Source organism: Ambystoma mexicanum, chromosome 5q (genome assembly GCF_040938575.1).
Source record: "Ambystoma mexicanum isolate Mex_15411 chromosome 5q, UKY_AmexF1_1, whole genome shotgun sequence".
Taxonomy (NCBI): domain Eukaryota; kingdom Metazoa; phylum Chordata; class Amphibia; order Caudata; family Ambystomatidae; genus Ambystoma; species Ambystoma mexicanum.
In genome coordinates, this window is record NC_090933.1 from 1,385,694,050 (window position 1) to 1,385,720,612 (window position 26,563).

The 26,563-nt window shown below is 46.7% G+C and overlaps 1 protein-coding gene across 1 annotated transcript in view; it reads right to left on the reverse strand.

Moving 5' to 3' along the window:
• Positions 1-428: 428 nt before the first annotated feature.
• LOC138498198 (zinc finger protein 84-like) overlaps positions 429-26,563 on the reverse strand; it is a 213,192-nt gene continuing 187,057 nt past the window's right edge. Inside the window, exon 3 of the mRNA XM_069622075.1 lies at positions 429-13,928. Coding sequence (XP_069478176.1) covers positions 11,768-13,291 — 1,524 coding nt within the window. The 5' untranslated portion in view covers positions 13,292-13,928 and the 3' untranslated portion in view covers positions 429-11,767. The remainder of the gene's footprint in view (positions 13,929-26,563) is intronic.

Consider the following 26,563-nt stretch of genomic DNA (forward strand, 5'->3'; position numbering starts at 1 on the left):
AACCAATTATTATAATTATATGATTTTTGATAGACTAAAGCAGAAGCAAGCCGACATGTGCACATGTTTTGCACCCCGAGTGCTTCTCATGGGGTAAATGTATGACATTGAGCAAAAGGCAAATGATTATCCTACTAATGACAAGACTAAGAAGGAGTTTCTAAATAAAACAATAGGAACTGGACCCAAAAATACATTGCTAAGTGACTGTAGAGCAATCCAATTGCTTCCAAGAATCATTTCTCCTCTGACTGTGAAATATTCATATAAATGTAATCACAAATAAGGCAATCACGTTTCTTAGCAAATGATGAATATTTAAAGTCCAATATCCAATAACTATGAAGACAACAGACAATAACATTTCGAAATAAGAGTCTGTAAGTAGCAAACAGAAAAAATAATGAACGTTTTGTGCATGCATAACATTCCTTTAATACAGTTTTTTATTGCATTGCATAGGTTTTTATTAGTGCAACTCAACCATAATGTCACGTTAACAAACATTGTCCAGTTATTACATATATAGTCCAAAGAAATATTGAACTTGCACTATCTAAACCACACAAATACCTTACAACAGGGCAAACCAAATAACAAGAGACACATACATCACACTTCTCGGTGTGCCTGTCTGATAAGGAGGTTTAGTAACTTTAGACTCACAAGAATAGCAGAGCCCAGTGCTGGAGGCCTTCTATGCTGCAGATACTTTGGGCATCCGATTGGACCATGTCAACATCTTTTATGAATTCCCACATGTCACTATAGGTCATGGATTTGCTTGAAAGTGCTCTGGCATTTCAAACATGTGTATGGCCTCACCTCTGTGTAATGGTTTTGTGATGTAGTAGTAGGTCACGCTTGTGCTTGAAAGCCCTATCACATTCAGGACATACATACGACTTCCCCCCAGTGTGATTCCTCTGATGTATCAATAGATGACTTTTGACCTTGAAAGACTTATTACATTCAGAACAAATCTATAATTTCTCATATCACAGGTTGATTATCTTGCTTGAAAGCCTTATCACATTGAGGACATGTATATGTTTTCTCCCCCACTGTGATTTCTCTCATGCTTTAAAAGATGACAGATGTGTAGAGAACCGTGTTCAATCTGTGCTATTTCCTTGATTACATGTGCTCTATACACCAAGCGGTTGTGTAATTCGAGCAAAGGCAGTTGATTGTTGTGTGAGCAGCTCCACTGAACATGCATCAGTGCTTAGGTGTGTCCGTCAATGAGTGATTGTCCGTTCTTTTATGAACATCTTTGCTCACAATGGAGACAGTGGAAAACCAATAACGCTTCAATATACTGACTAGCATATTGCAGTTTGAGATTTCTCAGCTAAAATGTTTTTTGTGAAGGAAGAAAACACCTGACATGTTCAGGAGCATGACTATATAACGAACACCATCTCATTTGGGGGAACTGAAAACCGAGTCCACCTACAAGCATTTGTCTTAGCCCTGACGAAGGTCATTGTCAACAACCGTATGAAGGGATACATGGGATATAGGTGCACCCAGTAATTACAGGCCGAAACACAAAGTGTCGACATGTTTAGAAAAATCCCCTTAAATTATATTTTATTTACTTATTTTATTGGCCATTTATAAGGCACTTCTACAACAAAAACAGTGTTTCAAAGTGCCACAGGGCAGGAGGGAAAGGGAACAAGTGAACAAGCAAAGCAATAACATTGACAAGAATAAATCATAAAAATAACACCGGTCCTACTAGGCCTTGTGACATTCGGATCGAGCAAGTTGAGAGAGAGAGTGAGAGAGAAAGTGAGAGAGAGAGAGAGAGAGAGAGGGAGGGAGAGAGAGAGAGAGAGAGAGAGAGAGAAGGGGTAGGGGCGGGGATAAGTGTAGGATGGTCCAACCAGGGTGGAAGTGCCAATTGTGCCAGTTGAAGAGGCAGCAGGTAAGTGCAAGGTCAGAGGAAACCAGTCAGGGGGAGGTCAACCGTCGACCAGTGCAAGCCTGAGACAAGCACCCAACAGGTAGGTGTGAGCCCAAAGGCAAGTGCAGGGGGGCCGATGTTGGTGGTGATTGGGCAGATGGTCATTAGCCTGTTTGGACTCTTAAGGGACCTGGCAACCAATCTCAGCGACTGTGGGATAGTTAGCACAGGAGAGGGAAGGAGGAAGAGGAAACGGACGGACGGAAGCCTCTCGCTGTCACACTCCACCTGAACCTCCACCTCAACAAAACTTTCAAAGGCAGCAAGTATCTCCACCTGGCAACCCTCAACTCTCGCTCTGCCATCAAACACTCTGCCGACATCTGCCTTCTCCTTGAAGACACCAATCTGGACATACTTGTACTCACTGAAACCTAGTTCAATGCCAGCTCAGTTACCTCTTTTGACTCCCTACTACCCGAAGATTTTAAGATCACATCAAGGCCTCGACCCCACCATCATGGTGGCAATGATGCCTTAATCCTCCCACCGTGGATTCCTTCTTCCACCCTACCCACTCAGCCTTATTCATCCTTTGAGAGCCTAGTATGCAAATTGGTCATTTCTCCTTCCACCACCTTGACCATTGCTTCCATCTACCAGCCACAGGGCAATTCTTCTCTCCTCCTCTCTGAGTGGGCAGACTTTTGTTCCTCCCTACTCACTACCACTTCCAACCTGCTACTACTAGGTGACTTCAACTTTCACCTAGACTCCCCTTGCACAGCCACCACCCTCTTCACTGACCTCTGTTCCTCTCTATCCCTCTCTCCACTCTATCCCTCTCCTTTCTCCCCTCTGGCCCTACCCATTCTGCTGGACACATGCTAGACGCCATCATGCAGTCCAACCTCACTCTCTCTACTCCCCTGGATACCCCCCTCTCCTGGTCTGACCACTCTCTCCTCTCTACTCATCTAGTCCGATATGGCCCTTTGACAACGCCTCATAAAGCTCTGCCAGCCTCATTCATGAACATCCGTCCGATGAAATGAGTGCCAGCCGCTGCATTCTCTTCCACTTTCATTCCCCCACGCTCACTCAATACAGACTCTACCACTGATTCTGCCCTCAACAACCTCTGTCTGTCCATTACCAACACCCTTGACATCCTCGCCCCAGTCATGAGGATCCACCTGAAACCTGCCTCCATGAATAACACCTGGTACGACTCCGAACTTGCAGACCAAACGTATGTGCAGGGATGCAGAAAGGAAGTGGCATACCTCAGGTGCACCCTCTGACAAACTGGCCTGCTGCCTGTCCCAGAGACACTACAGACTCTCCATCCGTGCCAGAAAAAGAGCCCACATTTAAGCACGAGTGTCCAATGCTTCCAACAACATGGCTGAACTATTCAAAATCTGCAGGGAACTTGCCAACCCGTCTGCAGTATCTTCTGCCCCTACTCCTTCACAGGCCCTATGCAATTGACTCACCTCTCACTTCATTTCCAAAACCCAAGACATACTCAACAGCCTTGTCACACACTCTTGCATCTCAACCCTCTCCCCTCTATCCCCCTTTCCACCCATACTCCTCCTTTTCCTCCTTCGTTCCTGTCTCCCCTGAAGAAGTCACCAGAGTTGCCAACTCCATGAATGTGTCTTCCAAACAGGTTTCCCCATGTTCTTCCAGAACCATCAAGCATATCTCCACTCTCGCACCTGCTCATGCTGATCTCTGCAACCACTCCTTTGCTACTGGTTCCTTTCCATCCTCCCTCAAGCACTCCCTTGTGCGCCCCCTACTTAAAAAACCCTCTGCAGACCCTTCCTGCCTAGTCAACTACCAACCCATTTCCATCACCCCCTTCCTGGGGAAATTGCTCGAGAAGTTGGCCATCCTCAACTGAACTCTCACACCAAACTTGTTGGCGGTCTACACGACCACCGCTCTGGATTCTGAGCATCCAGACACACGGAAACTGTTCTTCTGAACACCCATGAAGAACTGCTGGGCCCTTTCTCCTCCCCTACTTCCTCCTCCACCTGTGGTTCCCCCGGGCTCTATTCTCTTGCCCTGGCTCTTTACCATATACCTTTCTCTGCTGGCATGCCTCATTTCCTCCTTCTCCCCCAACTTCCAGTGCTAACTACCTAATGATGCCCTTGCAACTTCCTTAATCCCCGACTGCCTCTCTGCCATCCAGACCTGGTGCACTGCTAATGACCTCTGCTTCAATGCCAGCAAAACAGATATTCTCCCTGTTGGGTCCCCTGCACCCTATTTCTTCCCTTCACTCTGGCCTTCCCCCTCCTCTGTAGCCAGGAATCTCTGAGTCATCTTCATTCCCTTCCATTCCTTCATCCCTCATATTCAGGACATTGTCAAGAAATCCCACTTTCAGCTTTTCCTTCTCAAAGGAACACTACCCTTCCTCGCCTTCCACCAGACACTCAATGTTACCCGTGCTCTGGTTCTCTCCAGGCTTGACTATTGCTATAGCCTCCTGTTAGGCAGAGACCTGTGCAGTTCCCTCTGGGACCACTGCAAAAGATTTAAGACTAGAGGTGTTTGGCAGTAAACCCACTTGGTAGCAGTCTGTACCACACAGATTCACTTGGTAGCTGTGGCTGAGCAGTCAGACTTCCCTCAAGAAGAGTTAGGCAGTATACAGAGTATTCACAATAGGTCAAAAGAACACAGTAGAACAAGTAAACACTGACCAGGGCATGGTGTAAAAGAGATATAATTATTTATTTAAAACCACATCTAGAAAAACACACAGGCACTAATAGTAAGTAATTCAAAAACACGGTCACTAAAAGATATACACTCCCTTAGAAGAATATTACACAAGTCTTAAGTAAAGCCCCCCTTATTTTCAGACAGCGGTGAGCGCTTAACGCAGATGGCACTCTAATAATTCGTTTTAAAAGGGAGAGAAAAGCAGAGAATAAATTGAAGCAGGTCCCAACACTTTTACAAGAACACAACAAGGGAGGAAGGCAAAGTAAAACCGTGAAGTTAGAGTTCAGTAGGCTGGATCCACTTTAAGAGGATCAAACGAAATGCGTCCAAGGTCACACGGTTGCAGTGCACAAAAAGGGCCTCATTACAACCCAGGCGTTAAGGGTTTAACAGCGCCGTCGGCGCCGTTAACCCTTAATGCCTGATTACCATTTTAACGCCTGCTTTTAGCAGGCGTTAAAATGCAAGGCGCTAACCCGCCTTGGTGCTAATTACGGCACCGTAATTTACGGTGCCGTAATTAGCGCTTTCCCCACTCCCATTATGCCTTATGGGGCAAAAATGGGAATGGGGAAGGGTAAAAGGGGAATGGGGATTTACCGCCCCACTCACCTTGGAATGGGGCGGTAAATCCGCCATCCACCATGGTGTAAACAGAGTTTACACCATGCTGGTAAAGTAGGGAATTTACCCACCTGGGTTGTAATGAGGCCCAAAGTCTTGAAAAGGTTCAAAAAGAGTTGGACCAAAGAAAGGGACCAGTTAGAAGGTTAAGGCGGCCAGCCCACTCCAGAAGGTTAAGGGGTTATTATTACCTTGTAGCAATTTTTAGAAAGGGAGGCCTGGCGGACACAGTACCTTAAAGTAGTGAGAATCCTCCAGCGGGAGCAGTTGTTCTTGGCAGCGGATGCAAGTCGGTCCTTCATCTGGGGGAAGAGAGGATCTCGTCGGGGAGGAAGACAGGAGTCCGTTGCACTGCCAGGGAAGAAACCAGCCGCGGAGTTTCTCAGGTAAAAGGAGCGGTCCTTTGATTCGCAGTCCAGTGGTAAGTGGCTATCCGGTTGCTGGGGTGCTTGGCACGGGCAATTCGACCACAAGCCGGTCTGGGGTGCGAAGAGAAGAAGGTAAACTGGTTGTGCCCACCAGTCAGGGGAAGAAGCCTCTCCAGCTGGGAGATCTTCTCTGTCGTCGGGAAGTGGTGAGTCGGTTCCGCAGGGCTCCACCGGTGGTGTCGTCGTGGTAGGTCGGCTCAGCTTCTCCCTCGTCGGATTCTCAGGTCCTGTGGTGACTTCTGAAGTTCCAGTCCTCAAAGCCCTGCTTTTATGCAGCACACCCCCATTCACTCAGCCTAGCTGTCAATCAAACATGCTAAGTGGTGAGCCGGCTGGCTCACCACTTGGTTCAATCACACCAGAGTGCGACTTGAGTTACCAAGGTAACTCAGTCCAGGGTGCCTAAACCCCCTCCCACACCCCCTGTGGTACCCAGACAGAGTGGCACCACTTTTGGAGGCTTCTGTGGAGAAGCCCGCCAAAAAGTGGAACAAAGGGCTTGACTTAGGTTGGAGTCACAGAAGAGAACACGAACGCCATTTTAGAATCGAGTCCTGGCAAAAAATACCAACCAGAGAATTAATATTAAATAAATAAACCGGCGGTATGTTCGAGGCTATGAGAATTAAATAATTAAAGTTGGTAGCCTCGAACAATGGGAAAATCCCATAGGGATATATTCGCGGTCGAATATAAAAAGTAGTATCCACTGCCACCAGCCAAAACTCGATCAGGGGGGACGGAGACGTGCCCCCTCGACTAACAGAACCCAGGGCAATCGAATTGCCCCGGCCAGTACGTCCACAATATGATGGTTTGTACTTGTTTCTGTTAATAATTTGGGACTAGTAAAGCCAATGGTGACTTTACATGCCCTGGGAGACAGTAGTCAGTCCCAGGGTATGGAGTCTATGGTGGGGTGTCACTATGACACCCCTGTGTCACTGCACTGAGGGTGCTGTGTAACACACATAGTAAGAACACATGAGACCCTATGGAGTAAAGGACCCCGTAGCCCATAAAACACATTAACAGTCAAAGGAACACCATAAATCATGTCCAAGAGTGGGAGGAAAAAAGTCTAACTCTTGGCAGGAGAAAAAAACAAACTCCAGAAATCCAGCAAAGCTGCTGGGGGACTCACTAGGTTAGGAAATTCAGCCTAAAGAGAGAATTCTCCCTAACACTTCCTCCTTAATAGTCCTTCATCTACCCTGCAACCCCTTCAGCTAACCCAGAATAGGGCCGCAAGACTTATTCTTGGCCACAAGCCCAGGGACCACATCTACCCTGCCCTACAAAGCCTTTACTGGCTCCCGGTCAAAGCACAAATTAAATTCGAAATCCTCTACATCATCCACAAGGCTATCTAGGGCCGGGGACCACTCTATCGTCAACGCTTTCTGACTAAATACTCCCCTTCTAGACTCCTATGTTCCTCTGGCACCAACTCCCTGTGTGCGAAGCGGTTTTCTAAACAGAGAGCTAGTGGTGGATCACTTTCTTCAGCAGGCTCCCTCCTTTGGAACAGACTCCCTTTTCCTCTGCGTCTTGAGCATGACATTCTTAAATTCCAGAAAAGTTTCAAGACCGTTCTCTTTACCTTTTCCTTCTCCTCCTCTCTTCCCTGCTAATCATGCAGTAGCGTGACTGATGTGCAGGGCCCGTATGTATCCTCGGGACCCTGCCCCTCCCACATCTCTCATCCCAGCCACTGCCTATTTACTGCACTTCCTTGGCTAACCCTCCCCACGGGAGATTGCTCTTACATTCTTCTATTCTTAGCACGTCTCCAAAAGCACCACAGCACCTATCCCCTCCCCCCTGCACTTGCACGTTCTGAACACTCACAAGGCATAGAAGGTTTATCTCCCCTCCCTGTTAGTCTCACTAGTTGTGTGTACTATTAATTGAATTATTTATCTTTGTTTTAATTCATTGTCAACCTCCCCTGTCCCCACCCTGTCGCCCTGTGGGCGCTTTGAAACAGTTTTGCTAATTGTATAAGCGCCTAACAAATGACCAATAAATAAATAAGGATAGGTGGTAGAATAGCAGTCACAGTAGATGGGGGAGATGGAAAGTGCCATGGAGGAGGAGGAGGAAGGATAGACGGATAGATGGACAAGGATAGATGGAGAAGCTGCACAGGCTCGACACAAACTCACCAGGTGGCCTAGTAGCTGAAGGGTGTCAGGTGGAAGTCCAGCAGGAGAGTCTTGGGCAGGAGCAAGGTAGTTCAAATGGGTGTCTTCAATGAGGCACAGACAAGTAGGGTGCACATTGGATGTCTGAGAGATTACAATACATACCATGGGACAAAACAATAAGGCTTGTTGGTTTGCTATGCTGACATACGAGTTAGAAATTAATCTGTAATGTATTAGCAGTATGTTCTTTTGGACTGATGTTAAAAAAGGATTGTACAAAGTGTTGTTCACTATTTTTTTTAATTCTGAAATCTTCGTAATGGATGTATTTTGTTATTTCCTTGTTTAGCAAGTCTGTACTAACCGCTAGGCATTTTGTATGAGACAGAATGTTTTGTTAAATAAAAAAAATAAAAGATACATTTATTATGAAAACCTTTAAGAATAAAAATGTTTGTTTGTTACAAAATATTGGGTTGTCTATAATACAGGTGATGGTTTATTATGGTTCATAAGTTGTGTCCCAATCCATTCACTAACTAATGAGAGCTTGAGCCACTGAAAATATAGTCAAAATAGGACTCTATGGGCCTCATTCCGAGGTTGGTGGTAGTCATGGCGCTATTTGTGCCATGACTGCCACCAATAACGGGTCCGGCACCAGTCTAGTTCAATGGGAATTTACCGGTGTAGTCCGACCTGTAGGATTATTTAGCGTGTTTTTGGAGTGCAGCGCCGCTGCATGGGATTATTTAGCATGTTTTGGAAGCACAGCACCATTGCATGGTATCACATTATAGCTGTAAGGTGGTACAGCAAGTCATGTGTTGCCAGGGTAACATATGGACAGGTATATGAAGACAGGCTGTCTTTGTTAAAAGAACAATTACAGGAGACACATTAGATACTTGATTAATTGACTAACTAAATTAACAAATACTAATCACTGATACTTATCAAATAACATCAAAATGTGATCTCCATGTGAAAATGAGGTAGAAAAGACAGGCTCTGAAAGTCATTTTAAACGTGCACTTGGATTCATTTTTTTCTCTGTTCACTGTGTTAGCTGGATGCAAAATCTGCATGCCAGGAAATGAGTAGATACTGTTTCTAAACTATATAAGCCAAGCCATTGTTGTGTATTTTGATTGGTGACACATCACCTTGGGGGCTGTAACAGAGGTTTCCTGAAGAATCTCGGGGAGAGAGAAAGGCAGTGGACATTTTGCACAGCTTCAGTGAAGACTTGGCTGGAGTTGCTGTGGGGTTCCCTGATTGAGGGGCGTCGTTCCAGTGCACTGCTGACCTTCACAGTCTGGAGATTCCAGTCAATTAGCACCGGCTTGAGGACAAAAGAGTGCAGATTGGAACTGCATGTCCTCGCTGGGGTGCTCTAAAAGGAAGCCCTGAGCCATTTAAAGCGACCAACCCAGAGAGTTTGCGTGCTGAACAGATACAATTTGCTGGTAATTATCTTGCACAAAGTGAGGGGGCCGTGCGTGTGTGTGAAATCTATTTCAGGCAGGCAGCATAGCGATAGGGAATGGGGAGGGCACAAATAATGGGCTCGCATATGTCAAGCCCGTTATTTGTGCCCTGGTCTCTTAACGGGTCCCATCCATAACCCCAGGTCAGACCTGGCGTTAAAGGAGGGACCCACTAACAGCGCCATGGTTACCGCATACCGTGTAATGAGGCCCACAGTCTCAAACGTGTGATTTCTCTGAGGTAACATTAAACTATGCTTTTCCTTGAAAGACTTATCACATCGAGGACATGCATATGGGTTCCCACCAGTGTGTTTTCTCTGATGTCACATTTGATCTCTCTTTTGCTTGAAAGCCTTACAAATTCATGCATGCGTGTACATAGTTCCCTCCGTGTGATTCCTCTTCTGTGTCATTAGAGAACTGATCAGCATACAAGACTTATCACATTCAGAACATGCATATGGTATCACCCAGTGCGATTACTTCGATGTATCACAAGTTGATCAATTCACTTGAAAGTCTTATCACATTGAGGACATGCATATGGGTTCCCACCAGTGTGTTTTCTCTGATGTCACATTTGATCTCTCTTTTGCTTGAAAGGCTTACACAGTCATGCATGCCTGTACATAGTTCCCTCCGTGTGATTCCTCTTCTGTGTCATTAGAGAACTGATCAGCATACAAGACTTATCACATTCAGAACATGCATATGTTTATCACATTCAGAACATGAATATGGTTTCCTCCCAGTGTGATTCCTATGGTGTATCACTAGGTGACCCTTTGGCTTGAAAGACTTATCGCATTTGGAGCATCCACATGGTTTCACGCCAGTGTGACTCATCCTATCTAGCAATAGATGCCTCTTCTCCTTAAAATACCTATCCCCCACAGAGATGGGGAGCGGGTGCAAGTGGATTTAGGTCACATGGACCAAGCACCACCCACCTTCTTAGCCCTGCCTCTTCCTTCCTGCTCTTAAATCTTAGATCAAGGGCATCTCTCGCCCAGGTGCCTGAAGCGAAGTCGAAGAAAAGGGAAGTTCCAGTTTGGACCTGTTTGGACCAGGAGGTCCCAGGCCCCCGGGCCCGACCCCCTGTTTAGAGAGCAGGTAAGCATGCACCAACATGTGTTTACTCCCTCTGTCCCAACAGGCCATCCCAACTACCTCTGGTCCCCCGTGATGTTCCATTGTGCCCCCCTCCCTTCTCGCACACAGGTGTTTTGCTTGATTCGTCTAGCCTGCTCCCCCTCCCCACCCTCCAGCCTACTTCTGCAGTAGTCTGCCCTGATACATTCTGGTTTCACCATCACCGTCTTGTGGCCAATGCTGGATTGGACTTTTATGGACTTCGTTGATTCACGGTGCGTCACCCTTTCTCAACTCTCATGCTGGACTTCCTTTGCATCTTGTAGTCATGGTAGCCCTGAATCATGCTGATGCGATCTTCTTGTATCCTGGCTTGCAACATTATGTGTTACTTCTGACTTCTGCAATGGTATTCGTTTCCCCTCTTGCTTCTCCACTCTTTTTGACTGCTCACCCTCTCTTCTCTCCTCCTCTCCTTTTCTCCCTTTTCTTATCTCCTCTCCTCCTCCCCTTCCTTTCCTCTATACACTTACTCTATCAGAATCGTCCCTGGACCTAGTATGATAGCAACCTTGTCTGTCTCCTCCCCCCACCCCTTACTTGTCCACCCCTCCAGCACTATCTGAAATGTCATCAGGCCTAGTACGATAGTCGCTTGTTTTGTTCCTCCCCTCCCTTTCTGCACCCCTCTCCCTCACCTTTTGTTTTTTTCTCCAGCTCTACCAGAAATGTCGTCAGGCCTAGTATAGTAGTCGCCTGTCTGTTTCCATTTCCTTCCCACTCTCCTCCTCCCCTCCTTAGCTCTTGCACTATCTGAAATGTAGCCAGGCCGAGTACAATAGTTAATTTCACATTCTTACTGTTTATCACATGTAAGAATGTAATTGTATTTTCCGTTGTTCCCTCCCTTGCTGTGAAGCACTTCAAAACACATTGTGCATAAGCGCTATATAAATAAACTATCATATCATACCTTCAGAGCATGCATATGGTTTCCCCCCAGTGTGACTCCTCTGATGTATCAATAACTGACGCTTCATTTTGAATGACTTATCACATTCAGAAAAGGTATATGGTCCCTCCCCGGTGTGATTCATATGATGTATCACAAGTTGATCATGTCGCTTGAAAGCCTTATCACATTCAGAACATGCATATGGTGTCGCCCCAGTGTGATTTCTCTGGTGTACCAATAGCTCACCCTTTTCCTTGAAAGAATTATCACATTCAGAACATGAACATGGTTTCTCCCCAGTGTGACTCATCTGATGTTGCAATAGTTGGCCCTTTGCCTTGAAAGACGTATCACATTCATAACAATGCATATGGTTTCTCCCCAGTGTGACTCATGCTATGTATCAATAGATGCCTCTTCTCCTTGAAAGCCTTATCACATTTAGAGCATACATATGGTTTCTCCCCAGTGTGCATTCTCTGGTGTACCAATAGCGCACCCTTTCTCTTGAAAGACTTAGCACATTCAGAACATGAATATGGTTTCTCCCCAGTGTGACTCATCCTATGTAGCAATAGATGCCTCTTCTCCTTGAAAGCCTTATCACATTCAGAGCATGCATATGGTTTCAACCCAGTGTGACTCATCTGATGTTGCAATAGTTGAGCTTTTGTCTTGAAAGACTTATCACATTCAGAACATATATATGGTCTCTCCCCGGTGTGATTCATATGATGTATCACAAGTTGATAATGTTGCTTGAAATCCTTATCACATTCAGAACATGCATATGGTCTCTCTCCAGTATGATGTGTCTGGTGTACCAATAGTTTACCCTTTGTCTTGAAAGACTCATCACATTCAGAGCATGTATATGGTTTCTCCCCTGTGTGATTTCTTTGATGCATCAATAGGCTACCCTTATACTTGAAAGCCTTATCACATTCAGAGCATGCATATGGTTTCTCCCCAGTGTGATTTCTCCGATGCACCAATAGATTACCCTTATGATTGAAAGCCTTATCACAGTGATCACATGCATATGGTTTCTCACCAGTGTGCATTCTCTGGTGTACCAATAGCGGGCCCTTTCTCTTGAAAGACTTATCACATTCAGAACATGCATATGGTTTCACCCCAGTGTGATTTCTCTGGTGTACCAATAGCTCACCCTTTATCTTGAAAGCTTTATCACATTCAGAACATGCATATGGTTTCTCCCCAGTGTGACTCATCCTATGTATTAATAGATGCCTCTTCTCCTTGAAAGCCTTATCACATTCAGAACATGCATATGGTTTCACCCCAGTGTGAGTTCTCATGTGTACCAATAGCTCACTCTTTCTCTTGAAAGCCTTATCACATTCAGAACATGCATATGGTTTCTCCCCAGTGTGACTCATGCTATGTATCAATAACTGCCTCTTCTCCTTGAAAGCCTTATCACATTCAGAACATGCATATGGTTTCACCCCAGTGTGACTCATTCTATGTAGCAATAGCCGCCTCTTCTCCTTGAAAGCCTTATCACATTCAGAACAAGCATATGGTTTCTCCCCAGTGTGACTCATCCTATGTAGCAATAGCTGCCTCTTCTCCTTGAAAGCCTTATCACATTCAGAACATGCATATGGTTTCACCCCAGTGTGACTCATCTGATGTTGCAATAATTTACCCTTTTTCTTGAAAGCCTTATCACATTCAGAACATGAATACGGTTTCCCACCAGTGTGAATTCTCTGATGAATTATTAGATCACTTGTTTCTTTAAAAGTCTTGTCACACTCTTTCTCTTCAATGTGTAATCTTTGATGGTGCAATATACGGCATGTTTCACTAAAAGTAGCTTCACATTCAGAACATTCAAAATGTACCTCCATTCTGAGGACACTATTTTCAAATAGTGATTTCTTTGTAAGGAGCTCCTTGTCAAACTCAACTTGAATGCCTCAGTTGGTCTCACCAGTTCAGATGCATTTTTACAGACTTGAGTGTCAAGAATGAGCCACTATCCTCGGCCAGAGCAGGCAGGTCTGCGATTAGAACTGTTCTACGTCCAGAGCATGGTTTCTTGCCTTGTGTTCATGCTTTTTAGTCTTTAATAAATGTCAGCTGCCACTGGAACATCAACTATTGACCAGCACGACAGCAGCGGTGCTATTGATTCTGAAGCATAAAGTCCAAAGTTGGTGTTCAGCATCTTTTTCATACTGAATGTGGCACACCAGTGCATTTACACAATAATTGGTAAGGAGGTTCTACACAATGCCTGAAAATGCTGTGCCTCTACTTTAAAGTGGCAGCCATTGTCCTCTCCTCTGTTCAGTATAGATTCAGTGGTCTACCATTAGATTATGTCCTGAACGACTTGTCGCAGCTAGTGAACCATTTCTTCCGCGGTCAGAGGCTCCAGGTTGGGAGTGACTGTCATGAGCAAGAAGCAGATGAGGTTGCTATCATACTAGACCCAGCTAACAGAGGAAAGCTTTCTTTAAATATTTCACTGTTTTCCAATCCCTGTTTGAAGGAAAAGGAAAAACAGGATTAGTGTTCCATAAGTTACAAATACATATTTCTTATTTTAAAAATCATATGTGAAAAGCAAAAAGGCATGTTTCAACTTTATAATACTGGTTTCATGAAATCCTGGAATTTGTTTGCTGGTCACTGAGTTAAATGAATAGTGTAACTTGTCCCCAATTCCATGAACAGGATTAACACATAAATCTCTAAACATGTGGTCCATTGACCATTCATCCTTTGTCACAGAAATGAATAAAGGTGTGACCAAACTAGCCAACAGCCAGGATGAACACAATGCAGTGACGTGCAGCCACTGAAGTCTGAGAAATGGCCAACCCGTCAGTCGAGTCATTGCTGGTTGTGGTCAATTAACCAGCTCCACAGTGCACAGAAAAGATGGTGGAACAGGAACAAAGAGGAAAGGAAAGGTTGACTGCATTGAGATAAAAATAATGGGAGGCATGGCCATTTTGTAGAGTTACTATCTCAATACCTGCAGTGGAACCACAACTTACTGGAGTTTTACAGACACAGATTTTGCGAGAGGAGGAAATAAGTACATCTTAGATGTAGTAATTCACATATTCCGCCTACACCCGATGGAAGTCACGCTATACGGTGAGAAGAAGGAGTGGAGACAAAAAACTTCTCAGACACAGAGGCTATAGCTGAGGAGGGGGAGACGGTGGGGTGCAGAGAAATAGGGAGACACTCCGAAAGTACACTGAGACAGAGGGCCTCATTACGACTTCGGTGGTAGCCATGCCGCTATTGGCGGCATGGCTGCCGCCGGAATCGTCTCCGGTTCCGGGTTCCCTGAATGGGGAAGTAACGGGCCATTCCGAGTATGGAGGGCCCGGTACATCCTCCTTCAGGGAACCTGGGCCCTGACCTCCCCCATTCCCATTTGAGCCCTCGTAGGGCTCAAATGGCAATGGGGAGGGAGCTAACAACGGGCTTGCGTCTTGCAAGCCCGTTGTTAGCTCCCTGCTCCCCTCGCGGGACCCGCTCTGTACGTCTGGTCAAACCAGACGTGCAGAGCGGGTCCCGCGAGGGGACCTCGTAATCAGGTGGTACGGGGTTGGTCGGTATGGCGCTGTTAACCCCTTTCCGCCGGACTTGTAATGAGGCCCAGAGTACTTTCAGAGCATGAGCAGAACAGAGAGGAATCGCAAGTGATGAAGCACATTATGGGAGTTGTGGTGCAGACACAAAGAACAAAAGGCAAAGAAAATGCATAGGAAGGGAAAGGAATCAGAACTGCCGAAAAACTGATAGGAAGTCAAACAGGTGCATGCTAGAGGGAGAAGTCCAGACATTCCCCAAAGGAGTGTGAGCTGCACAGGGAGGGAGATTAATCAGAACTGCTGAAAAACTGATAGGAAGTCAAACAGGTGCATGCTAGAGGGAGAAGTCCAAACATTCCCCAAAGAAGTGTGAGATGCACTGGGAGGGAGATTAATCAGAACTGCTGAAAAACTGATAGGAAGTCAAACAGGTGCATGCTAGGGGGAGAAGTCCAGACATTCCCCAAAGGAGTGTGAGATGCACAGGGAGGGAGATTAATCAGAACTGCTGAAAAACTGATAGGAAGTCAAACAGGTGAATGCTAGGGGGAGAAGTCCAGACATTCCCCAAAGGAGTGTGAGATGCACAGGGAGGGAGATTAATCAGAACTGCTGAAAAACTGAAAGGAAGTCAAACAGGTGAATGCTAGGGGGAGAAGTCCAGACATTCCCCAAAGGAGTGTGAGATGCACAGGGAGGGAGATTAATCAGAACTGCTGAAAAACTGAAAGGAAGTCAAACAGGTGAATGCTAGGGGGAGAAGTCCAGACATCCCCCAAAGGAGTGTGAGATGAACAGGGAGGGAGATTAATCAGAACTGCTGAAAAACTGATAGGAAGTCAAACAGGTGCATGATAGGGGGAGAAGTCCAGACATTCCCCAAAGGAGTGTGAGATGCACAGGGACGGAGATTAATCAGAACTGCTGAAAAACGGAAAGGAAGTCAAACAGGTTCATGCTAGGGGGAGAAGTCCAGACATCCCCCAAAGGAGTGTGAGATGCACAGGGAGGGAGATTAATCGGAACTGCTGAAAAACTGATAGGAAGTCAAACAGGTTCATGCTAGGGGGAGAAGTCCAGACATCCCCCAAAAGAGTGTGAGATGCACAGGGAGGGAGATTAATCGGAACTGCTGAAAAACTGATAGGAAGTCAAACAGGTGCATGCTAGGGGGAGAGGTCCAGACATTCCCCAAAAGAGTGTGAGATGCACAGGGAGGGAGATTAATCAGAACTGCTGAAAAACTGATAGGAAGTCAAACAGGTGAATGCTAGGGGGAGAAGTCCAGACATCCCCCAAAGGAGTGTGAGATGAACAGGGAGGGAGATTAATCAGAAATGCTGAAAAACTGATAGGAAGTCAAACAGGTGAATGCTATGGGGAGAAGTCCAGACATCCCCCAAAGGAGTGTGAGATGAACAGGGAGGGAGATTAATCAGAACTGCTGAAAAACTGATAGGAAGTCAAACAGGTGCATGCTAGGGGGGAGAAGTCCAGACATCCCCCAAAGGAGTGTGAGATGAACAGGGAGGGAGATTAATCAGAACTGCTGAAAAACTGATAGGAAGTCAAACAGGTGCATGCTAGGGGGAGAAGTCCAGACATTCCCAAAAGGAGTGTGAGATGCACAGGGAGGGAGATTAATCAGAACTGCTGAAAAACTGATAGGAAGTCAAACAGGTGCATGCTAGGGGAGAAGTCCAGACATTCCCCAAAGGAGTGTGAGATGCACAGGGAGGGAGATTAATCAGAACTGCTGAAAAACTGATAGGAAGTCAAACAGGTGCATGCTAGTGGGAGAATTCCAGACATTCCCCAAAGGAGTGTGAGATGCACGGGGAGGGAGATTAATCAGAACTGCTGAAAAACTGATAGGAAGTCAAACAGGTGCATGCTAGGGGGGAGAAGTCCAGACATTCCCCAAAAGAGTACGAGATGCACAGGGAGGGAGATTAATCAGAACTGCTGAAAAACCGATAGGAAGTCAAACAGGTGCATGCTAGGGGGAGAAGTCCAGACATTCCCCAAAGGAGTGTGAGATGCATAGGGAGGGAGCTTAATCAGAACTGCTGAAAAACCGATAGGAAGTCAAACAGGTGCATGCTAGGGGAGGAGTCCAGACATTCCCCAAAGGAGTGTGAGATGCACAGGGAGGGAGATTGATCAGAACTGCTGGAAAACTGATAGGAAGTCAAACAAGTGCATGCTAGGGGGAGAAGTCCAGACATTCCCCAAAGGAGTGTGAGTTGCACAGGGAGGGAGATTGATCAGAACTGCTGAAAAACTGATAGGAAGTCAAACAGGTGCATGCTAGGGGAGGAGTCCAGCCATTCCCCAAAGGAGTGTGAGATGCACAAGGAGGGAGATTAATCAGAACTGCTGAAAAACTGATAGGAAGTCAAACAGGTGCATGCTAGGGAGAGAAGTCCAGCCATTCCCCTAAGGAGTGTGAGATGCACAGGGAGGGAGATTAATCAGAACTGCTGAAAAGCGGATAGGAAGTCAAACAGGTGCATGCTAGGGGGGAGAAGTCCAGACATTCCCCCAAAGGAGTGTGAGATGCACAGGGAGGGAGATTAATCAGAACTGCTGAAAAACTGATAGGAAGTCAAAAAGGTGCATGCTAGGGGGAGAAGTCCAGACACTCCCCAAAGGAGTGTGAGATGCACAGGGAGGGAGATTAATCAGAACTGCTGAAAAACTGATAGGAAGCCAAACAGGTGCATGCTAGGGAGAGAAGTCCAGACATTCCCCAAAGGAATGTGAGATGCACAGGGAGGGAGATTAATCAGAACTGCTGAAAAACTGATAGGAAGTCAAACAGGTGCATGCTAGGGGAGGAGTCCAGACATTCCCCAAAGGAGTGTGAGATGCACAGGGAGGGAGATTAATCAGAACTGCTGAAAAACTGATAGGAAGTCAAACAGGTGCATGCTAGGGGGAGAAGTCCAGACACTCCCCAAAGGAGTGTGAGATGCACAGGGAGGGAGATTAATCAGAACTGCTGAAAAACTGATAGGAAGTCAAACAGGTGCATGCTAGGGGGAGAAGTCCAGACATTCCCCAAAGAAGTGTGAGATGCACAGGGAGGGAGATTAATCAGAACTGCTGAAAAACTGATAGGAAGTCAAACAGGTGCATGCTAGGGGAGAAGTCCAGACATTCCCCAAAGGAGTGTGAGATGAACAGGGAGGGAGATTAATCAGAACTGCTGAAAAACTGATAGGAAGTCAAACAGGTGCATGCTAGGGGGAGAAGTCCAGACATCCCCCAAAGGAGTATGAGATGCACAGGGAGGGAGATTAATCAGAACTGCTGAAAAACTGAAAGGAAGTCAAACAGGTGCATGCTAGAGGGAGAAGTCCAGACATTCCCCAAAGGAGTGTGAGGTGCACAGGGAGGGAGATTCATCAGAACTGCTGAAAAACTGATAGGAAGTCAAACAGGTTCATGCTAGGGGAGGGGTCCAGACATTCCCCAAAGGAGTGTGAGATGCACAGGGAGGGAGATTAATCAGAACTGCTGAAAAACTGATAGGAAGTCAAACAGGTGCATGCTAGGGGGAGAAGTCCAGACATTCCCCAAAGAAGTGTAAGATGCACAGGGAGGGAGATTAATCAGAACTGCTGAAAAACTGATAGGAAGTCAAACAGGTGCATGCTAGGGGAGGAGTCCAGACATTCCTCAAAGGAGTGTGAGATGCACAGGGAGGGAGATTAATCAGAACTGCTGAAAAACTGATAGGAAGTCAAACAGGTGAATGCTAGGGGGAGAAGTCCAGACATCCTCCAAAGGAGTGTGAGATGAACAGGGAGGGAGATTAATCAGAACTGCTGAAAAACTGATAGGAAGTCAAACAGGTGCATGCTAGGGGGAGAAGTCCAGACATTCCCCAAAGGAGTGTGAGATGCACAGGGAGGGAGATTAATCAGAACTGCTGAAAAACTGAAAGGAAGTCAAACAGGTGAATGCTAGGGGGAGAAGTCCAGACATCCCCCAAAGTAGTGTGAGATGAACAGGGAGGGAGATTAATCGGAACTGCTGAAAAACTGATAGGAAGTCAAACAGGTGCATGCTAGGGGGAGAAGTCCAGACATTCCCCAAAGGAGTGTGAGATGCACAGGGACGGAGATTAATCGGAACTGCTGAAAAACGGAAAGGAAATCGAACAGGTTCATGCTAGGGGGAGAAGTCCAGACATCCCCCAAAGGAGTGTGAGATGCACAGGGAGGGAGATTAATCGGAACTGCAGAAAAACTGATAGGAAGTCAAACAGGTTCATGCTAGGGGGAGAAGTCCAGACATCCCCCAAAAGAGTGTGAGATGCACAGGGAGGGAGATTAATCGGAACTGCTGAAAAACTGATAGGAAGTCAAACAGGTTCATGCTAGGGGGAGAAGTCCAGACATCCCCCAAAAGAGTGTGAGATGCACAGGGAGGGAGATTAATCGGAACTGCTGAAAAACTGATAGGAAGTCAAACAGGTGCATGCTAGGGGGAGAGGTCCAGACATTCCCCCAAAAGAGTGTGAGATGAACAGGGAGGGAGATTAATCAGAAATGCTGAAAAACTGATAAGAAGTCAAACAGGTGAATGCTAGGGGGAGAAGTCCAGACATCCCCCAAAGGAGTGTGAGATGAACAGGGAGGGAGATTAATCAGAAATGCTGAAAAACTGATAGGAAGTCAAACAGGTGAATGCTAGGGGGAGAAGTCCAGACATCCCCCAAAGGAGTGTGAGATGAACAGGGAGGGAGATTAATCAGAACTGCTGAAAAACTGATAGGAAGTCAAACAGGTGCATGCTAGGGGGGAGAAGTCCAGACATCCCCCAAAGGAGTGTGAGATGAACAGGGAGGAAGATTAATCAGAACTGCTGAAAAACTGATAGGAAGTCAAACAGGTGCATGCTAGGGGGAGAAGTCCAGACATTCCCAAAAGGAGTGTGAGATGCACAGGGAGGGAGATTAATCAGAACTGCTGAAAAACTGATAGGAAGTCAAACAGGTGCATGCTAGGGGAGAAGTCCAGACATTCCCCAAAGGAGTGTGAGATGCACAGGGAGGGAGATTAATCAGAACTGCTGAAAAACTGATAGGAAGTCAAACAGGTACATGCTAGGGGAGGAGTCCAGACATCCCCCAAAGGAGTGTGAGATGCACAGGGAGGGAGATTGATCAGAACTGCTGAAAAACTGATAGGAAGTCAAACAGGTGAATGCTAGGGGGAGAAGTCCAGACATTCCCCAAAGGAGTGTGAGATGCACGGGGAGGGAGATTAATCAGAACTGCTGAAAAACTGATAGGAAGTCAAACAGGTGCATGCTAGGGGGAGAAGTCCAGACATTCCCCAAAGGAGTATGAGATGCACGGGGAGGGAGATTAATCAGAACTGCTGAAAAACTGATAGGAAGTCAAACAGGTGCATGCTAGGGGGAGAAGTCCAGACATTCCACAAAGGAGTGTGAGATGCACGGGGAGGGAGATTAATCAGAACTGCTGAAAAACTGATAGGAAGTCAAACAGGTGCATGCTAGTGGGAGAAGTCCAGACATTCCCCAAAGGAGTGTGAGATGCACGGGGAGGGAGATTAATCAGAACTGCTGAAAAACTGATAGGAAGTCAAACAGGTGCATGCTAGGGGGGAGAAGTCCAGACATTCCCCAAAAGAGTACGAGATGCATAGGGAGGGAGATTAATCAGAACTGCTGAAAAACCGATAGGAAGTCAAACAGGTGCATGCTAGGGGGAGAAGTCCAGACATTCCCCAAAGGAGTGTGAGATGCATAGGGAGGGAGCTTAATCAGAACTGCTGAAAAACCGATAGGAAGTCAAACAGGTGCATGCTAGGGGAGGAGTCCAGACATTCCCCAAAGGAGTGTGAGATGCACAGGGAGGGAGATTGATCAGAACTGCTGGAAAACTGATAGGAAGTCAAACAGGTGCATGCTAGGGCAGGAGTCCAGCCATTCCCCAAAGGAGTGTGAGATGCACAAGGAGGGAGATTAATCAGAACTGCTGAAAAACTGATAGGAAGTCAAACAGGTGCATGCTAGGGAGAGAAGTCCAGCCATTCCCCTAAGGAGTGTGAGATGCACAGGGAGGGAGATTAATCAGAACTGCTGAAAAGCGGATAGGAAGTCAAACAGGTGCATGCTAGGGGGGAGAAGTCCAGACATTCCCCCAAAGGAGTGTGAGATGCACGGGGAGGGAGATTAATCAGAACTGCTGAAAAACTGATAGGGAAGTCAAACAGGTGCATGCTAGGGGGAGAAGTCCAGACATTCCCCAAAGGAGTGTGAGATGCACAGGGAGGGAGATTAATCAGAACTGCTGAAAAACTGATAGGAAGTCAAACAGGTGCATGCTAGGGGAGGAGTCCAGACATTCCTCAAAGGAGTGTGAGATGCACAGGGAGGGAGATTAATCAGAACTGCTGAAAAACTGATAGGAAGTCAAACAGGTGCATGCTAGGGGGAGAAGTCCAGACACTCCCCAAAGGAGTGTGAGATGCACGGGGAGGGAGATTAATCAGAACTGCTGAAAAACTGATAGGAAGCCAAACAGGTGCATGCTAGGGAGAGAAGTCCAGACATTCCCCAAAGGAGTGTGAGATGCACAGGGAGGGAGATTAATCAGAACTGCTGAAAAACTGATAGGAAGTCAAACAGGTGCATGCTAGGGGGAGAAGTCCAGACACTCCCCAAAGGAGTGTGAGATGCACAGGGAGGGAGATTAATCAGAACTGCTGAAAAACTGATAGGAAGTCAAACAGGTGCATGCTAGGGGGAGAAGTCCAGACATTCCCCAAAGAAGTGTGAGATGCACAGGGAGGGAGATTAATCAGAACTGCTGAAAAACTGATAGGAAGTCAAACAGGTGCATGGCTAGGGGGAGAAGTCCACACATTCCCCAAAGGAGTGGGTGATGCACAGGGAGGGAGATTAATCAGAACTGCTGAAAAACTGATAGGAAGTCAAACAGGTGCATGCTAGGGGGAGAAGTCCAGACATTCCCCAAAGAAGTGTGAGATGCACAGGGAGGGAGATTAATCAGAACTGCTGAAAAACTGATAGGAAGTCAAACAGGTGCATGCTAGAGGGAGAAGTCCAGACATTCCCCAAAGGAGTGTGAGATGCACAGGGAGGGAGATTAATCAGAACTGCTGAAAAACTGATAGGAAGTCAAACAGGTGAATGCTAGGAGGAGAAGTCCAGACACTCCCCAAAGGAGTGTGAGATGCACAGGGAGAGAGATTAATCAGAACTGCTGAAAAACTGATAGGAAGTCAAACAGGTGCATGCTAGGGGAGGAGTCCAGACATTCCCCCAAAGGAGTGTGAGATGCACAGGGAGGGAGATTAATCAGAACTGCTGAAAAACTGATAGGAAGTCAAACAGGTGCATGCTAGGGGGAGAAGTCCAGACACTCCCCAAAGGAGTGTGAGATGCACAGGGAGGGAGATTAATCAGAACTGCTGAAAAACTGATAGGAAGCCAAACAGGTGCATGCTAGGGAGAGAAGTCCAGACATTCCCCAAAGGAATGTGAGATGCACAGGGAGGGAGATTAATCAGAACTGCTGAAAAACTGATAGGAAGTCAAACAGGTGCATGCTAGGGGAGGAGTCCAGACATTCCCCAAAGGAGTGTGAGATGCACAGGGAGGGAGATTAATCAGAACTGCTGAAAAACTGATAGGAAGTCAAACAGGTGCATGCTAGGGGGAGAAGTCCAGACACTCCCCAAAGGAGTGTGAGATGCACAGGGAGGGAGATTAATCAGAACTGCTGTTAAACTGATAGGAAGTCAAACAGGTGCATGCTAGGGGGAGAAGTCCAGACATTCCCCAAAGAAGTGTGAGATGCACGGGGAGGGAGATTAATCAGAACTGCTGAAAAACTGATAGGAAGTCAAACAGGTGCATGCTAGGGGAGAAGTCCAGACATTCCCCAAAGGAGTGTGAGATGAACAGGGAGGGAGATTAATCAGAACTGCTGAAAAACTGATAGGAAGTCAAACAGGTGCATGCTAGGGGGAGAAGTCCAGACATCCCCCAAAGGAGTATGAGATGCACAGGGAGGGAGATTAATCAGAACTGCTGAAAAACTGAAAGGAAGTCAAACAGGTGCATGCTAGAGGGAGAAGTCCAGACATTCCCCAAAGGAGTGTGAGATGCACAGGGAGGGAGATTCATCAGAACTGCTGAAAAACTGATAGGAAGTCAAACAGGTTCATGCTAGGGGAGGGGTCCAGACATTCCCCAAAGGAGTGTGAGATGCACAGGGAGGGAGATTAATCAGAACTGCTGAAAAACTGATAGGGAGTCAAACAGGTGCATGCTAGGGGGAGAAGTCCAGACATTCCCCAAAGAAGTGTAAGATGCACAGGGAGGGAGATTAATCAGAACTGCTGAAAAACTGATAGGAAGTCAAACAGGTGCATGCTAGGGGAGGAGTCCAGACATTCCTCAAAGGAGTGTGAGATGCACAGGGAGGGAGATTAATCAGAACTGCTGAAAAACTGATAGGAAGTCAAACAGGTGAATGCTAGGGGGAGAAGTCCAGACATCCTCCAAAGGAGTGTGAGATGAACAGGGAGGGAGATTAATCAGAACTGCTGAAAAACTGATAGGAAGTCAAACAGGTGCATGCTAGGGGGAGAAGTCCAGACATTCCCCAAAGGAGTGTGAGATGCACAGGGAGGGAGATTAATCAGAACTGCTGAAAAACTGAAAGGAAGTCAAACAGGTGAATGCTAGGGGGAGAAGTCCAGACATCCCCCAAAGGAGTGTGAGATGAACAGGGAGGGAGATTAATCAGAACTGCTGAAAAACTGATAGGAAGTCAAACAGGTGCATGCTAGGGGGAGAAGTCCAGACATTCCCCAAAGGAGTGTGAGATGCACAGGGACGGAGATTAATCGGAACTGCTGAAAAACGGAAAGGAAATCAAACAGGTTCATGCTAGGGGGAGAAGTCCAGACATCCCCCAAAGGAGTGTGAGATGCACAGGGAGGGAGATTAATCGGAACTGCAGAAAAACTGATAGGAAGTCAAACAGGTTCATGCTAGGGGGAGAAGTCCAGACATCCCCCAAAAGAGTGTGAGATGCACAGGGAGGGAGATTAATCGGAACTGCTGAAAAACTGATAGGAGGTCAAACAGTTTCATGCTAGGGGGAGAAGTCCAGACATCCCCCAAAAGAGTGTGAGATGCACAGGGAGGGAGATTAATCGGAACTGCTGAAAAACTGATAGGAAGTCAAACAGGTGCATGCTAGGGGGAGAGGTCCAGACATTCCCCAAAAGAGTGTGAGATGAACAGGGAGGGAGATTAATCAGAAATGCTGAAAAACTGATAAGAAGTCAAACAGGTGAATGCTAGGGGGAGAAGTCCAGACATCCCCCAAAGGAGTGTGAGATGAACAGGGAGGGAGATTAATCAGAAATGCTGAAAAACTGATAGGAAGTCAAACAGGTGAATGCTAGGGGGAGAAGTCCAGACATCCCCCAAAGGAGTGTGAGATGAACAGGGAGGGAGATTAATCAGAACTGCTGAAAAACTGATAGGAAGTCAAACAGGTGCATGCTAGGGGGGAGAAGTCCAGACATCCCCCAAAGGAGTGTGAGATGAACAGGGAGGAAGATTAATCAGAACTGCTGAAAAACTGATAGGAAGTCAAACAGGTGCATGCTAGGGGGAGAAGTTCAGACATTCCCAAAAGGAGTGTGAGATGCATAGGGAGGGAGATTAATCAGAACTGCTGAAAAACTGATAGGAAGTCAAACAGGTGCATGCTAGGGGAGAAGTCCAGACATTCCCCAAAGGAGTGTGAGATGCACAGGGAGGGAGATTAATCAGAACTGCTGAAAAACTGATAGGAAGTCAAACAGGTACATGCTAGGGGAGGAGTCCAGACATCCCCCAAAGGAGTGTGAGATGCACAGGGAGGGAGATTGATCAGAACTGCTGAAAAACTGATAGGAAGTCAAACAGGTGAATGCTAGGGGGAGAAGTCCAGACATTCCCCAAAGGAGTGTGAGATGCACGGGGAGGGAGATTAATCAGAACTGCTGAAAAACTGATAGGAAGTCAAACAGGTGCATGCTAGGGGGAGAAGTCCAGACATTCCCCAAAGGAGTATGAGATGCACGGGGAGGGAGATTAATCAGAACTGCTGAAAAACTGATAGGAAGTCAAACAGGTGCATGCTAGGGGGAGAAGTCCAGACATTCCCCAAAGGAGTGTGAGATGCACGGGGAGGGAGATTAATCAGAACTGCTGAAAAACTGATAGGAAGTCAAACAGGTGCATGCTAGGGGGGAGAAGTCCAGACATTCCCCAAAAGAGTACGAGATGCATAGGGAGGGAGATTAATCAGAACTGCTGAAAAACCGATAGGAAGTCAAACAGGTGCATGCTAGGGGGAGAAGTCCAGACATTCCCCAAAGGAGTGTGAGATGCATAGGGAGGGAGCTTAATCAGAACTGCTGAAAAACCGATAGGAAGTCAAACAGGTGCATGCTAGGGGAGGAGTCCAGACATTCCCCAAAGGAGTGTGAGATGCACAGGGAGGGAGATTGATCAGAACTGCTGGAAAACTGATAGGAGGTCAAACAGGTGCATGCTAGGGCAGGAGTCCAGCCATTCCCCAAAGGAGTGTGAGATGCACAAGGAGGGAGATTAATCAGAACTGCTGAAAAACTGATAGGAAGTCAAACAGGTGCATGCTAGGGAGAGAAGTCCAGCCATTCCCCTAAGGAGTGTGAGATGCACAGGGAGGGAGATTAATCAGAACTGCTGAAAAGCGGATAGGAAGTCAAACAGGTGCATGCTAGGGGGGAGAAGTCCAGACATTCCCCCAAAGGAGTGTGAGATGCACGGGGAGGGAGATTAATCAGAACTGCTGAAAAACTGATAGGGAAGTCAAACAGGTGCATGCTAGGGGGAGAAGTCCAGACATTCCCCAAAGGAGTGTGAGATGCACAGGGAGGGAGATTAATCAGAACTGCTGAAAAACTGATAGGAAGTCAAACAGGTGCATGCTAGGGGAGGAGTCCAGACATTCCTCAAAGGAGTGTGAGATGCACAGGGAGGGAGATTAATCAGAACTGCTGAAAAACTGATAGAAAGTCAAACCGGTGCATGCTAGGGGGAGAAGTCCAGACACTCCCCAAAGGAGTGTGAGATGCACAGGGAGGGAGATTAATCAGAACTGCTGAAAAACTGATAGGAAGCCAAACAGGTGCATGCTAGGGAGAGAAGTCCAGACATTCCCCAAAGGAGTGTGAGATGCACAGGGAGGGAGATTAATCAGAACTGCTGAAAAACTGATAGGAAGTCAAACAGGTGCATGCTAGGGGGAGAAGTCCAGACACTCCCCAAAGGAGTGTGAGATGCACAGGGAGGGAGATTAATCAGAACTGCTGAAAAACTGATAGGAAGTCAAACAGGTGCATGCTAGGGGGAGAAGTCCAGACATTCCCCAAAGAAGTGTGAGATGCACAGGGAGGGAGATTAATCAGAACTGCTGAAAAACTGATAGGAAGTCAAACAGGTGCATGC